The sequence below is a fragment of the Nasonia vitripennis genome, chromosome 5 (genome assembly GCF_009193385.2).
Source record: "Nasonia vitripennis strain AsymCx chromosome 5, Nvit_psr_1.1, whole genome shotgun sequence".
NCBI classification, from domain to species: domain Eukaryota; kingdom Metazoa; phylum Arthropoda; class Insecta; order Hymenoptera; family Pteromalidae; genus Nasonia; species Nasonia vitripennis.
The window spans coordinates 12,747,339-12,762,557 of NC_045761.1; the positions used below are offsets into that span (position 1 = coordinate 12,747,339).

The 15,219-nt window shown below is 42.6% G+C and overlaps 1 protein-coding gene across 2 annotated transcripts; it reads left to right on the forward strand.

Moving 5' to 3' along the window:
- Window positions 1-51: 51 nt before the first annotated feature.
- On the forward strand, window positions 52-15,126 carry LOC100120238. Of its 2 annotated transcripts, XM_001603849.6 has the most exons (13): window positions 52-766; window positions 5,218-5,284; window positions 5,495-5,548; window positions 5,635-6,010; window positions 6,931-8,451; window positions 8,542-8,735; window positions 8,823-9,015; window positions 9,113-9,282; window positions 9,350-9,566; window positions 9,655-9,799; window positions 9,906-10,049; window positions 10,371-10,546; window positions 14,131-15,126. In XM_001603849.6, exons 1-13 carry the CDS (start codon window positions 632-634, stop codon window positions 14,150-14,152), a joined length of 3,414 nt encoding a protein of 1,137 aa, XP_001603899.2. In that variant the 5' UTR covers window positions 52-631; the 3' UTR covers window positions 14,153-15,126. The 2 variants fall into 2 exon arrangements, with proteins under 2 accessions (XP_001603899.2, XP_008206043.1); XM_008207821.4 differs by lacking the exon at window positions 14,131-15,126 and having other exon boundaries at window positions 10,371-13,228.
- The last annotated feature ends 93 nt before the right edge of the window (window positions 15,127-15,219 follow it).

The window sequence follows — 15,219 nt, forward strand, 5'->3', positions numbered from 1 at the left end:
CAATACAGAATTTCAGTCGAGCCGTTGGTGTGTGCAGGTGCGTGCGCGCGTTCAGCCGTCGATATTAGCATTGAGAGGGAGAGAGAGAGAGAGAGTTTGGAGCCAGGAGGGTGCGCATCAGCGCGCATAGGTATATAAGTACACAGGCGCAAGTGAAGAGAGGAGGCTTGGCGACGAGCTCGCGCAGCGCGCAGCCCTCGTGTGCGTGCGTGTATACCTATCATGCGAGAAAGCATCGAGAATGGCCGGGGCAGTAGCGCGTCCGAGGTGGGAGCAGCTCGCAGCGAGAACCGGCTTATTTTCTCGGAGCTGGAAGCGGCGCCCTGAGCCCGCTGCAGCGCTAGCATCGAGGACGAGACTAAGGAGGAAGAGCCGCGCGGGCTGCACCGGCAGCAGCAGCAGCAGCAGCCTGGTCTAGAGTCCAGGGGGACTAGTGAGCAGCGACAGGCACACCTTGCGTGTGTGCGCGCGCGTGTGTATGTGCCTGTGTATGTGTTGTACCCGCACGTATACACCTACTTATGTACTCTGTGCAGCGAGTCGTGCGTGCGTCTTGTTTTCTTTCTCTCCGCTGCATGCGCGCGAGTGAGTGAATGCGAGTGCGAGGAGTGAGAGCTGCGAGAGCGAGAACATGGCAGAGGAGCTGCTGGTCACACTGAACCGCAGCGACTCCACGGGCTTCGGCATCTCGCTGCTTCGCACCGCCGGACTGCCGCACGTCATCTACGACGTCGTCGAGAACTCGCCCGCGGCCGACAGTGGCAAGGTGAGTTCTTTCTGTCTCGCCTCTTCCCCTTCGCTCCCCTCCCGTCATCCCTGTGTGGTAGACCTACCCTGCGCTATACCTACGTATAATATCTCCGAGCCTCGCTCTTTCTCTCTCTCTCTCTCTCTCTGCTCTCTGCTCTGGCGCCGGTATCGACCCGCCCCTCTTTATATCGCGCCTAATATACGGAAACTGCATCTTCTCTTTTCATCGTCCGCCTATGCGTGAAATACCTCTCCCGCGGGCGCAGCTCTGCGTCCTCTGGGCGAAAAAGTCGCGCCTCTCTCGCAACTCATTCATAAACATATGCTGCTGGACGTGCCAGGATTGTTTTTCTCCGATTCTTCAGCCTACTTTCCGCGCGCGTACACGTTCTATAAATAATTCCATCTCTTCGTCTCCCTTCCTCTCTCTCTCTCTCTCTCTCTCTCTCTCTCTCTCTCTCTCTCTCTCTCTCTCTCTCTCACTCTCTCTCTCTCTGTGCGCGTGTATACACACGATTATCGATAACCAATAAATTATGGAGAAATATCGCTGGCTCCGCACGGTGCTGAGACTCTTTCTCTCTCTCTCTCTCTCACTCTCCTTCCTCTTTTCACGCAGTTTATACGCTTTATAATACATCCTCGGGCGACAAGAGAGGCAGAGACGCTGTTATCGCGGCGAACGCATGGCGCGCGTAGGCAAGAGACTCGAATTCAACGAACGCGTTTCTCTCTTATCCCTTTATATTATAAACGCTTTCCCAGATTTGACTTTTCTCGTATATCTACCGCCCATAAATTCCGATACATTCCACGCGACACGCCTAAACTCCTAAACCGAGAAAAAGATAGCCGAGCGCTATCAACCCGCTCAAGATAGTCTAAACAGACGCAGCTCGTAATATGCAGCAGCTGCTGCTGCTTTTTGATAAACGCTGAATTTAACGATATTATTCCACGCGACACGCGCTGCTATATGGCATATGTATGTATACGGACGATATCAAAGGAGGTTAGTTGTGTCCGTTACGTCGACGCACATACACGCGGCCTTGGTTCTCCACAGCGCGTGTACTTGTAGCAGCCGGCGGCTTTCCATACACTTGGCGCGTGTATAGGTAGTAACGCGAGCCGGCTCGTATTAGGCAATGGCTCTTTGAGATACTTTTGCCGCCTCGTCGAAGCCCTCTGTTTTTAGATTCGGTCAATTTTAAAGCACAATACACGCTCAACTTTGCGACAGCGAGCTATCTCTCCGCTTCGCTGATGCGGCGGTCAGATGTATATGCGGATGATGAATCGTATCGGCGCAGCGCGGCAGTTTGCAAAAGTGGATCGCGCGCGCGCGCGCGCGTGTGACCTGGTCCAATCTGGCTCGCAGATGCTCTGCTGACGGCACCTTGAAACGACACACGCAAAACGACAATCATCGTTATCCGATATCAATAGGACTCGTACACAGCTTTCTTTGCTATTCCAAGGGAAAAGTGTGAGCTACGACGAGGACGGCTGATAACGAGATCCTAAACCAATACGCTGCGTTTTCGTCGCACGTCCACGCGCGCGCGGCCACGTATATAGGTAATGCCGAAGCAAAGCAACGCGTAAAAGCTTTTGCTCGCCGCAGGGCTGTTGTTTTGCCAAGTGTGGGCGGGGTTCGTATCGATTTTGCCTGCCTCCAGCCCTTGGGCCAGTTGTGTACGTGTGCCCGTCGACGATATAGGTATACTACGAGAAAGAGCGACGACGACGACGGCCGAGGAGAAAGAAAAGGGAGATAATCGAACTGGGCCATTAGGAAGTCGATGGGATTTCCGACCTATCCTCGCGATGACTCTCTGTATTTTCTCAGCGAGAACGTAAGGAGAGAGAGACATTTTTATTTCCCTCGCCGTATAAGAGAGCGTTTTGTCATCTGGTCTGCGCCGCGTGATTCAGCAGCAGCGAGTCCCTTATACGTGTTGTTTCACTTGCGCCGCGCCAAATATAGATATAGTTCACGTTGAGCGGGCGTATCGCATCGGCGACCCTTTTGCTAAGACGTATAAATTTGCGAATAATTTTCTCTCGGCTCTCTCTCTCTCTCTCTCTCTTGCGCGCGCGCGCGTCAGAGACAAAGGTCCGAGTTATATTCCACTATCTTCTGACGCCCTTCGCGCTCCGGCTCGTTTCTTAATCTGGCTCAAGTGTCGGAGAGAGAGAGAGAGAGAGAGAGAGCCGAGGCTCTCGAGAGAGCTTTTTCTGCAGTTGCTTTGAAAAGTCAAAAGGATACTCAAGAAACGAAGCTCCGCGCTCGCTCGCTCGCGTCGTAACACAAACAACTGCTTTATTCGCGGAAGGCACGTTCTCTGTCTGTGAATTACCTCAAAGTCCCTATACGCCGTCGTCGCATGCGGATGAACGTATCCGATTATACATGGCCGATCTAGTGTCCTAGTGCAGTAACCTCCGCTTAGTCATCCAAACATTGCTAGCGATTCACCACCAAGACGCTTCCTTTGTCTCCGCGTCGTTGTGTTTTAATCTTCTCTCTGTATATTAAAGAGCAAATATTCCATACTAACAGTCGCGCGCGAGGGAGTGTTTATCATCGAGGCTCTGCGCGTATGCACGTGGGTGGAAAACTTATGCGCGGATTCATGGACCGCGGCTGCTGCACGGTTATTTCCGTCCGCCTACAAGGATCTCTCTCTCTCTCTCTCTCTCTCTCTCTCTCTCTCTCTCTCTCTCTCTCTCTCTCTCTCTCGCTCTTTGGCGCCGCGCGAGGCTTTTTTGCGCTTCTTCGTCTTTGCCGCCAAGATCGCGTTGTTTCGAATAATATTCGCGATGGCGGCAAGTACGCAGACTGTCGTTAATTACGTCACGTATAGGTAGTTGCTCGCGCGGCGGAGAGAGCCGGTTAGATTCACACGCGCAGTTAGTACTGCTGCAGCTCTCTCGCGACTTGAATCTTTAATTGAGTTGAAACGCGTCTGATGCAGCACGTCTATGTAAAGAGAGAGAGAGAGAGAGAGACTTGCTCCTCATTTCTCTCTCTCTCTCTCTCTCTCTCTCTCTCTCTCTCTCTCTCTCTCTCTCTCTCTCTCTCTCTCTGCTACGTAGCGTCTCCCTGCATCGATCGTTTAACCGCGCCGGTTGGCATTTACCCACACGGGGGACCACACCTTTGCACACATATTACTTTTCTCCATCTCACCCTTTCTCTCTTTCTCACATTAGATATCAGGTGTAGTGGGTGTTTGACTTGCGTTATTTGTAGCTTGCGTAACGTGTATCCATTGCCGATATATCGACGAGAGACAGAGAGAGCCCGTCGGCCGATTCGAAACCAGTCATTGAGCTGTGCGCCGCTGCAGAGAGACGCATCGCGCGCGTATCAAGTTCAGGGGCTAAGTGTCTCTGCAGAGAGCAGCTACGGCATAGCACAGTCGCCAACAACCCGCGGCTATACATCATCGCAATAAATTTTAATTTCTTTCCCGAGAACGCACTGGCGGAGGTTGCGAGGGATGGAACAAAGCTTATATACGAATCATAAAAAATAGTCGCGTATACCACTTTGCCCTCCCACGTGGCCTCGCAAGACTCCACGATAATATGCGAGAGGCGAGTCGAAAGCGATTATTGGATCTATGACGCGGCGACGTCAGAGGGCAACTCCCTTAAGATGATTCGCGAGCGCGATAAGCCGCCGGCCGGCTCTTTTCTCGCCCGCCCCCCCCCTCTCTATACATATATGAATGAAAGGCGCCCGAGCGCGCCGATCGATACACGACATCAACGCCGTGCAGCGTTGGCTCGCTCGGGCGCGATATATATATATTGCAATTCTCAAAAATAAAAAGAGTCGCGGCGGAAAATAGGTCAAGATGAAGGGGGAAGAGATGAGCGCCGCGCGTATGTACAAACTTAACAGAGTCAATGTCGGGCAATGTTTGGGATAAAAATAATATTGGCAGGGCTGCGCTCAGAGGCAACGACGACGAGCTGTGTATCCGCGTGTCGAGAGCGTTAGTAGTGTGGACGAGGTGTGCGCGGGCCCCGATACTATGAGGCTCCTCAGCTACTGTTGCTTTTTCTTGCCGCGCGGTTTCGAGTCGTACTGCTGCGGCTGGCGCACCGAGTACGCCTTCGATTACGTCAAGTACGAGCCCTTGGCCCCGCAGGAGGTACAAAGTAGTAGCTCTGCTTCCTACGATTTTTATCTCGTCGGAGAGAGAGAGAGAGAGAGAGAGAGAGAGAGAGGTCGTCTAGATGAGAAAGCAAAGTATAAGTGACTCGAGCGCTGTTGGCGCAATTGCAAGAGTTCTCTCTTTCATCTATACCGTGCCTGTGCGCGCGCGTTATGTGTCACATGCATTGCGAGCGCGCGCGATATATAATAGAATAAGCAGCGCGAAACGTATTAATCTTTACGCACGTGTATCTAATTGTATTAACCCGCGCGACGGGTGTGTTTGTTTGCAGGTCGAGGCTGGCGACGTTATACTCAGGATAAACGAAGTGGATGTCAACCGTTTCAGCACTAAAGAAGGTAAATATACGCGTGTCGTCATTGGTATAGCTTAAAATTACAGTCTACTCGGTATCTGCTTTTTCCGCGGCGAACCGCTTCAGCAAGCGGAAGCTTTGAAAATAAAAAGCCGCGCGAATCCTCCTTCTCCCGAGCTTCTATTTATAATCCGAGCCTAAAAGTGCGCGTGCGAATTTTTGATACTTACATCGTTGCTCTGTCTGATTGCAGTTCTAAAATGTCTTCGGCTCTCCTCGGATCCCGTGACGCTGAAGCTGCGAAGGGGTAAGTGTGTTCACAGCTCACGCCATATAGTCGGGGACTCAAACTTCAGCGCAACTAATTCTCGTTCCCTCTTCGTTCTTACACAGATCCGGAAATAAAAGCGCACGTCCAGAGGCTGCTGTCGACCAAGATGATCTCCGACGAGCTGGAGATGAAGGAGAACGTACAGCGCAGCAAGTCCTCTTCGATCTCGCCGGAGCTCTCGACTAGTTCTGCCCAACCACAGTCACAGCAGCAGCAGCAGCAGCAGCAGCAGCAGCAGCAGCAGCAGCAGGAACAACAGCAGACAGCCAGTTACAGCTCGCACTCGAGAAGCAATGGCTCGTGCAGCGACGCTTCCGGCTCTTCGGATCTCGAAGCTCTCATACCCCAGCAGCAGCACGACAGTTTTAAGGAGGAGGAACGCGCCCAGTGGGAGCCGCTTGTCGCCGACAAGTTCTCTCGACAGAAGAATCCACCTAGGTACGATTGCCATCGGTCATTCCTCGCTCCTCTTTCACTCCTTTCCACTCTGATATAAACATCGAAAATAATCGCCTCGCATATGTGCGAATAACACACGCCCACACCCTGCTCCGCAGTCCTCTCGAATCGGCTCTAATTAATAATACTGCAGGATTTATTATATTAACTATAGCCGATCTCCGCTCTTGAGCATGTCCTTTCTTCATTTTGCCAATGTCTTGGGATGCTAAATTAAATCAAGCAAGTGCGCTCGCCCTCTCTCACCTGCTGCGCTTATTACCTCATGGCAAAAGGTATTTTTTTCTATCAGACACTGAGAGTATACACCGTCCGTCGTGAATCTTATTGGCTCCAGACTTGCGCGCGCTCCAGACTCTCTGCAACTCGATATACCAGCATGCAATATTAACCCCTCATTTTCTCATTTTATTATTACTATCGTTGTCATTGGATACCTACGTTACGCCCTACTCTCCAAGGCTTATTGTCCAACAATACCCTTTGCGCAGTATTATATTATAAGTAAACTTAATCAATCCACCTCTCCTCCTCCTCTTTCAATAGACATACAATAGGCTAACATCTTGCTATGCGCATGTCCTTACTTCGTCGACTCACCTGTTTGAGTTAAGTTTTATTATTAATATAATTACCCATTAGTCAGTTATATTTATTGCGTAATAAATCTTAAACAGCGAGTAGCCCTTAATTTTGTCATCTTCACTTATGTACGTTATACTTGTTAGAATAATTTTTTGCTGAACTAGATATAGTACGTGGTCGAAAAAGTGCAATTGACTTTTAATATTATACAAGTACTTGCAAGTCAAGTTAGGAGTAATAGTAGAAGATTATCCAGGTTAGACCTGGACCGTTGTTTGACGTGGTCACGATTAATTCGTCTTTTACCTGCGCAGGTTCGAGGCGTATATGATGACGGGTGACTTGATGCTGAATCTCTCGAGAACGCAGCAAAGCAGCGGTTTTCTGCCCAAGTACCAGCAGAAGAAGGTGGATTCGTTGAGGTACAACAATCACTACACCCACCATCACCACCATAACCATCACAATAACCACCACCACCATAACTCGGTACCAACGAGCCCGAACGAGACACTGGCTCAGCGACGGAACGCCGGTGGCGGCGGTAGCGACGTAGGCGCTGGCGGAGGCAGCTCGAGCTCCGCGAGTAGTAGTCCCGTAGGTCTGAATAAGCGTGAGGCTGGCCCCGGCGTCGCGGGCCAGCCCCAGCACCAGCACTCGCAGCAGCAGGCCGCGCCCAGTTTCGTGCGCACCTCCCGCTCCGAGGATCACCTGCAATTCCAGAAGGATCCGTCCATGTCGACCGTTGACATCGACATCGACGACGACGTCACGTCCTCGCTCAATACCCTGCTGGACACGCGCGCCGAGAGTTGCGGTCCCGGACTCTCGAGCGAGCGCATCGTCTGGACATACAACGCTCCCGTCAGTTCCCACTCCTCAGAAGCCGGCTCTCGATCCTCCTCCCAGAACTCGTCGGCCAACGGCTGCGCGGCCGAGCCCAGTCCCAGTCACAGCCACAGCAGCAGCTCGGGCTCTTCGACCGAGAGCACGAGCCCGCAGCGATCCCTCTCACCCGCCTCCCCTACTTCCGTCTCTTCTTCCGTCATGTCCTCCAACTCTGGCTCCCGTAGGTTCCCCACCGTACCAGCCTCGGCTCTGCAGACAGCACCGGTCTCGGCTTCCAACAACCCGTACCACCAGCAGCAGCTGCCGCACCATCATCATCCGCATCAGCAGCAGCAGCACCAGCAGTCTGGCTTCCTCGCCACAACTAACGGCGATCTTAGTCAGTCTGAAGCTATCAGCAACATGTCCAGTCCCGATTACAATGACGAGGAGACCATGGATATCCTGAGCGCGCGCGACCTCATGATGGTCAGTGATCCTAGCGACAGCGATTCGACAATCCTGGCTAGTGAGCCACCACAGCGACAGCGTCTCAAGCAACACCAGCAGCAGCAGCAGCAACAACAACAACAACAACAACAACAACTGGACGAGCAGCACAGGATAGTCATTCAAGTAAAAGGTCCGGCGGAAAAGGAACGGCACGGGAGTCCGCGCCAGCAGACAAGGCGAACAGACCGAGCGCCGCCGGTCTGTTGCGGAAGTCAAGAAAGCAGAAACAACGGGATCGAATATGCGGGCTATCAGGAACTCGTGGACCTGGAAAATGAGCGCGAACGGGGTGGCTGCTCCGGATACGATGAGCAGCGGGGGAGCGGCCCTTCGCCGCCGCATTCTGCCGACGAAGAGAGCGACATTGAGAGCCTCCACAGCTTCCACTATAGTCCCAAGGCCGTGGATCTGCCTTCGGCTATCAGGCTAGCCAAAAGGCTCTATTCTCTCGATGGCTTCAAAAAGTCTGACGTCTCGAGACACCTGAGTAAAAAGTAGGCTAATCGCCGGGCCTTAACTAATTGCCATTGATCATCCGCCGTAAACCTATTCCTACATGAATTTTTCGTTATTCTCTGTTGCAGCAACGACTTTAGCAGAGCTGTCGCCGAAGAATATTTAAGATATTTCAACTTTGAACGAGACACGCTGGACGTGGCTCTAAGGAAGTTTCTTGCTCAATTTTCGTTGACTGGCGAGACTCAAGAGCGTGAGCGTGTACTCGTTCATTTTTCTAAAAGATACCTTGATTGCAATCCGGGATCTTTCAATTCTCAAGGTTTGTACGCGCAAACACTCAAGTTTATGTAGCATGCATTCAGGTTGCCTTTTTATGTATTCATCTTACTCTTTATTTGATTTCTAGATGCCGTGCATACACTAACCTGTGCAATCATGTTGCTCAATACCGACTTACATGGCCAAAATATTGGCAGAAAAATGTCATGCTCTGAATTCATAGAAAATCTTTCAGAGCTTAATGACGGTGACAACTTTCCGCGCGAAGTATTGAAGCAGCTGTATAATGCCATAAAATCTTTTCCTTTGGAATGGGCTCTGTATGCATACACTATAAAACTACCAAAAGACTATTTGACAGTTTTGTTGCTCATCTAAATACACACATATATATATATATATATCTTGCATTTTCAGTGACGAAGAAGGTGATGAAGTTGCATCTCAGGCAATGCAACAGGGAGATAGTCCAGTTATATCCGCTAGTGGAAATCCATTTCTTGATGTGCCAAACGTTACTGGCGCTACAGAGTTCAAAAAAGGCTACGTCATGCGCAAGTGCTGTTACGATGCCAACGGAAAAAAAAGTAATTTTCAATTTCCCTCTTTTTTAAATCATTGCTTGAAAATATAAATTTAATGAATTTCTTGTAGCTCCATTTGGCAAAAGGGGTTGGAAAATGTATTATTGTACATTAAGGGAACTTGTATTATATTTGCACAAAGATGAACATGGCTTCCGTAGTGACAGCTTGCACAATGCCATACGTATTCATCATGCACTAGCAACGAAAGCGTCCGACTATACAAAAAAGCAACATGTTTTTAGGTTGCAAACTGCTGATCAAGCCGAATACCTCTTTCAAACTAGGTAATTTTTATTATCTCAAGACTCTCCTAAGTCGTAAAAATTAATCTTTCTCAGTGGACTAATATATATTTTTTATTAACATTTTTAGTGATTCCAAAGAATTGCAATCTTGGATAGATACAATAAACTTTGTCTGTGCCAGTTTCTCCTGTCAGCCGCTTGCCGGCGCGGTAGGTTCTCAACGAAAGTTTCAACGGCCTTTGCTTCCATGCAGTCATACAAAATTAAGTCCAGTGAGTAGTTGCGCGCAATTCGCTACTGGCCCCTTGTTAAAACAAAATCAAATGTTTTACACATAACCATTTAATTTTATTAATCATTATTTTTACAAATACACAGAGGGAACAACTTCGCGATCATGAAGATAGGGTCAATAAGTTGGAAGCTGAGTTGGATGAACATAGGCGACATCCGCCGGAAAGGGGCGCAAAGGCTCTAACAGTACAGAATTATAAAGAAAAAGACGCGTATTTACATTATGAGGTAATAATTCAATATATTTTAATAAATATTGTATCATAATAATTTGTAGTGACACGAGTACGATTTTCGTGTTAATTACAGTTTATGAAAAAAAGTCGTAATGATAACATAATAATCCATACGTGCGTTATAAAAATTATGATGTACCGAGTGCGCTAAGTGGGCTTTTAAACTTTGTGTGCTTGCAGCACTTGCCTTTGGTTTGTGCTGAGTTGCTTCGACTTGTACTCCACATTCGGTCTAAAAAGCCAACTTTATGCTCTTGGTACACAATATACTATTTTTAAAAATACTACAATATTCATTTTTTTATTTGTTCAGCTTAAAAGGTACAAAACATACGCGTATTTATTACGCTCAAGATTAGCTTACACGGAAATTGAGTCATCTCTAGCGGAGAGCAGTATTGGGGAGGTTGATGAAGGTAGCGGTGCTTTCATGAATATTGATGTAGCATTGGTGCCACCTCCAGTTCCAGACCGACCAACCACAAATAGGTACAGTTACAGGGCTGCCATTTATAATCGTAATCTTTTAAATGATCAGGATTACAGTGGGGACATTGGTTGACGTGTAATGGGTGTCTTTTCCGCATGTGTGGTCTAGTTTAATCTACATACGCAGATGCTTAACCAGCAGAATACTTTATTGAAAATGAGACATTTAAGTCAGCATTTTATTTTGACAATTTCTAATTCCGTGAATTGCGGACCACCGAGACTGCCAAATCACTTGTAACTAGATTTTAACTGTTTTTTTTTTAAAGTGCGCAAAGTCCTTGTGGCGGAAATCAAAAATGACCAAGCTCAGTTGCGTCTGGATTTATCTGCGTATTTGGATCTCTAGTCCAACATGCCAATGATTAGATGGTTAATGGATCAGGGCTTAGAACTAATACATTACAGTATTGTACATTGATTACTAATGAAATAACAAATTAATACATAATTGATACACTTTAAGAAATTTATTGCCTTACGATTATTCTCAATTCAATTTTGTTTAAGTGTTAACATACGAAATACTAATGATTAATCATAATAACTGTCCAGACCAATTTGAGCATTAACAAAAAATTATTACGAAAAAATGTTGTGCATTTAGTTTCATACTATTTTTTAACTAAATTTTAATGCAGTTTTTTTCTTTACTTTTTTTGAAATACGTTTTAGAACTACGGGCTTCCATTATATTCTTAACATTTGCAATTTATTTGAATACTCTAACGAGGTAAAAATTTTATTAAATTCAGCCAGAAATTTTAATTTTTCCACGTATTGTGGTTTCCAATATCACAAGGGCGTACCATTTAAATTGCATTTGCATTAAATTAGAAATTTATCGATTATTAATAAATTCGTAACGCTCGATGAAAATCAGTATTAAACTTTTTCTTATTAAAAATCAATGTATAATCTACCTTGATAATTGAGAAATGATTTCTAAATACTCAAAATAAAAAAACTTGCGACACTTTACACTTTGAACTACGAATAAAATCTATCCTAGAAAAGTAATTTTCTCAAAGAAAAAATTTTAAATAAAATTTGAAACAATTAAACGGCTAATGTCCCCTGAAGAACTTTTTCATATCAAATGAAAAACGTGAAATCAGTTAGACATATAATATATACATAGGACATAAATTAGTGTTTCTTAATTTTTATAAACAAAATTTTTTTATTTTGTTTTTAAAAGCTATTTCTTATGTCAAAATATAATTATCAAATACGATTTTCTATTATTAAAGTACTTTTGATATTAAATAGATATTTAGATTAAACATTTAATTACGAGATTTTCATCCAAGTTATATTTATATCTTTTTAAGTTGGCAAGGCTGTGTATAAAATTTCATTCTTAAGAAGTAATAAATTTATACTTGGATCTGTTAAATTTAGATGAAGTAATACCGTATAGGCATTTTTATCAAGCGTAAGAGAAACTTGATTATTCGCTTTTAAGATTTTTCATTCATGTTCATTTATTTATATTTTTCCTAGTATATTTGTTTTTGCTACGTTAGGTGAGCCAAAGTTTTCCTTAGTGAAAGTTGAGTTAATTATAATAAAATTTAAGACTGGACTTGTGTACTTGAGAAACTATGAAAACGAGTGTTTGTTGTTGTATATTTTCTACAAATTTTTAGGCTTACTAAAATAATGATTGCGTCCAAACTGTTAAATCTAGAATCATGATCGTTAAGTTTTATACGAATTTCTTTTAGAAAATATTCATCCAACAGACATACGTTTTCGAATATAATAGTTATTATTAATAATATGCAAGGTAGACTTATCTCAATGGTGATATAAAAAGGCGAATATTTTTACTTGGGTAGCTAGCACATTTTATAATTTGTTGTAGTGCTAAAATATTTTGTTTAATATAAATTTTTTTAAATTCAATTGGTTGATTATGTGAAAATGAGTAACTGCTAAAGATTTTGAACTATTTGACAAAATGAAGTTGCAAAAATTGTAAAATTAAAAATTACAAACTATATATTGCCATATATTTTTTCGTTGCGCAGCTTACGAGCTAATTTATTAAATTTAAGTTAGAAGATAGATTTACAACTGTTAATTTTTTATACTTGAAATACGATAAATTAAGTAGTGCAACTACTGCTCTTCTTGTTACCGATGCCTTTACATTAAGTTTACTTATATTATAATATAGTTTAATTTTTTCACTATTCATTATTTATGATGGATTTTGTATCATCTATGGTCAATATGCTTTTTATAAATAATACTTACAATATTAAAATTATATATCTATACATCTAATAAGCTCAATTTCTATAGAAGAAAACTGAACTTGCCATGAATAATTCGATTAATTAAAAACAATCAATCCATTTATAAATTCACTTATTTACCATGAAAGCAAAAGTAAATCATATGGACTATAGATCTAACTGAACTCAAGACAATTTACTGCCCTGTTCCGCATTTTTACATTGTATGTTTTTGTGAATATAATTTATCACGCGGCTAGGCCTTTGAATCACTTTTTCTTGTTATTATTTATAAACTATTTATTTGTATAAGTTCGGAAAATTTTCATTAATTGCGTTTAAAATTCGTAAATGATAATTAACTCCTTGTATATAAAACTGTAATATATGTGGATAATATATTATGAAATAAAGATCAAACTTAAAACTATGCAAATAATCTCGTTTATATATAGCGTGACCCACGGAGGATTAATGCTTTTGCTAGAATAACATTTATATCATAAAAAAATATCTGCATGTATACTTGTATAATTTTAACGTATGTGGTATGTATGAGTACGATTTTTTTGCATGTAAGTTTGACTAAAATAGCATGAGCACATTTTCTTTAACACTAATTAACACTTGGAGTTGTTTTTTATTTAATAATTAGTCTTTTATTTAACATCTAAAAAAATTTCTTAATTTATGCAAAATAATAATAATAATTTTTTCAGTATTACTTATATTAGAACGTAAAATAATTAATTATTTGGTATTCTCAAGGAGCCTTTACGGCAACATCTTATGTTAAATTAAGTAGACTGGAAAAACAAGGGTGCATGAATACGCCATTTATTTTTCAAAAACGCTTTTTTGGGGAAATCTAATGGCGCAGATATCCTTGTTTTTCCTGGTATATAGGTATGTATGCAGTACGCAGATTATACATACGTATACGCAACCTAATGTTGCCTAAGAGACCCCTTAACATCAAATAAGAAATATTACGATGTGTTGTTTAAATACTTGCATGTTTTCGATTCCTAGTAAATGTGTACTGCATGACAATGAAATCTCAAATGTGTCGTGCTTTTATACTAGAGTAAATGCAGCAAAATATTAAAATTGAAAATCCAGCCATGTTTCAAATCAAGAGAGAAAAATAATGTATAGAATCATTTTGGAATATTGTTTTGTAAAATGATGTCATTCTGTAATTACGTTTTTACATTTGTATGAAAAGATAATATAGGGAACGAAATATTCGTCGACCCTCGCAAAATCATAGAACATGCGTGCTTATGAAAAATGCATTGAAAATCGTTTGACATCTTTCTTTGTTACGTGCAACAGGGTTGACTTGGTGACGACTTGAGCAAACGACGTTAAAGCTGTTCTTCTCACGACAGAGAACCTGTTGACAGCGCTCCCAACTAAACTACGTGCTGTTTTCCTGATTCGCGAGAGATTAAAAAACGTTATTCGTCAATAAATTAACGGACAACCTGCATTCGTAAGAATTAAGCTTTTAATAGTTGTAGACTATTATTTATTGATACCTTAATGTTCAGATGAAAATTATGCATTCGAATATTTAAAGGGGTGTGCAAACGAATTTTTTCATACTCCTTCCTATAAGTTATAAAAATGTGTGAAAAAATTTCACTTTAAATAATGGTTTAAAATGGGAAGCCGTATATCTGATTATCGATTCGATTGCTACGGAAATTCAAGTTAAAAAAATAAAAAAGTTTAGTAACTCAATTTATAGATGTGGATGGCCCAACCTTTCCAAGTCTTAGGACACTTACTGTATCATAGTCAACTGCTTGTACTTAAGTACATTTTATTATTTGTGAAAAATACTTTATATCTTTGTACAAAGATGCGTGAATTGTGAAAATTCATCGACTGTTAATTATAGCATGTGTTAATGCCAAAGAATCGCATTTAAAAACGTCTTTTTTACTTGTAGTTATTCTTACTGTATCTATATAGTTATTTGTTAAAATACCCTGGTTGATTACATGACATAATAAAAGACTTGTGTAACAATTCATTACATCGATTCTCACTTTCATTTATGAAAATATAAATATTTTTTTTGCTCAAGTAGCGTTAAAAAAACTCAACATGTTCCTAGAGCTTAAGTTAAAAATAAAAAATGTCCTTTTTAATTGTAAATAATTGTCATTCTGAGATTTTTTTACAAAAATATACTTCGACTACCTTCAAATATTCTTAAATACATAATATTACTTTTAGTGTAATATGATTTACACATGTACAGCGTATTTTTTTGTATAATAGTAGTTAATGTAAAAGATCAATTAAAAAAATGAATGCAAACTTCATGCTTTACATTATTGTTTATACTCCTATCACATTGATATTTGTTTTTATTCAATCTCATTTATTGAAGGATAGCAAGAAAAGCGCAAC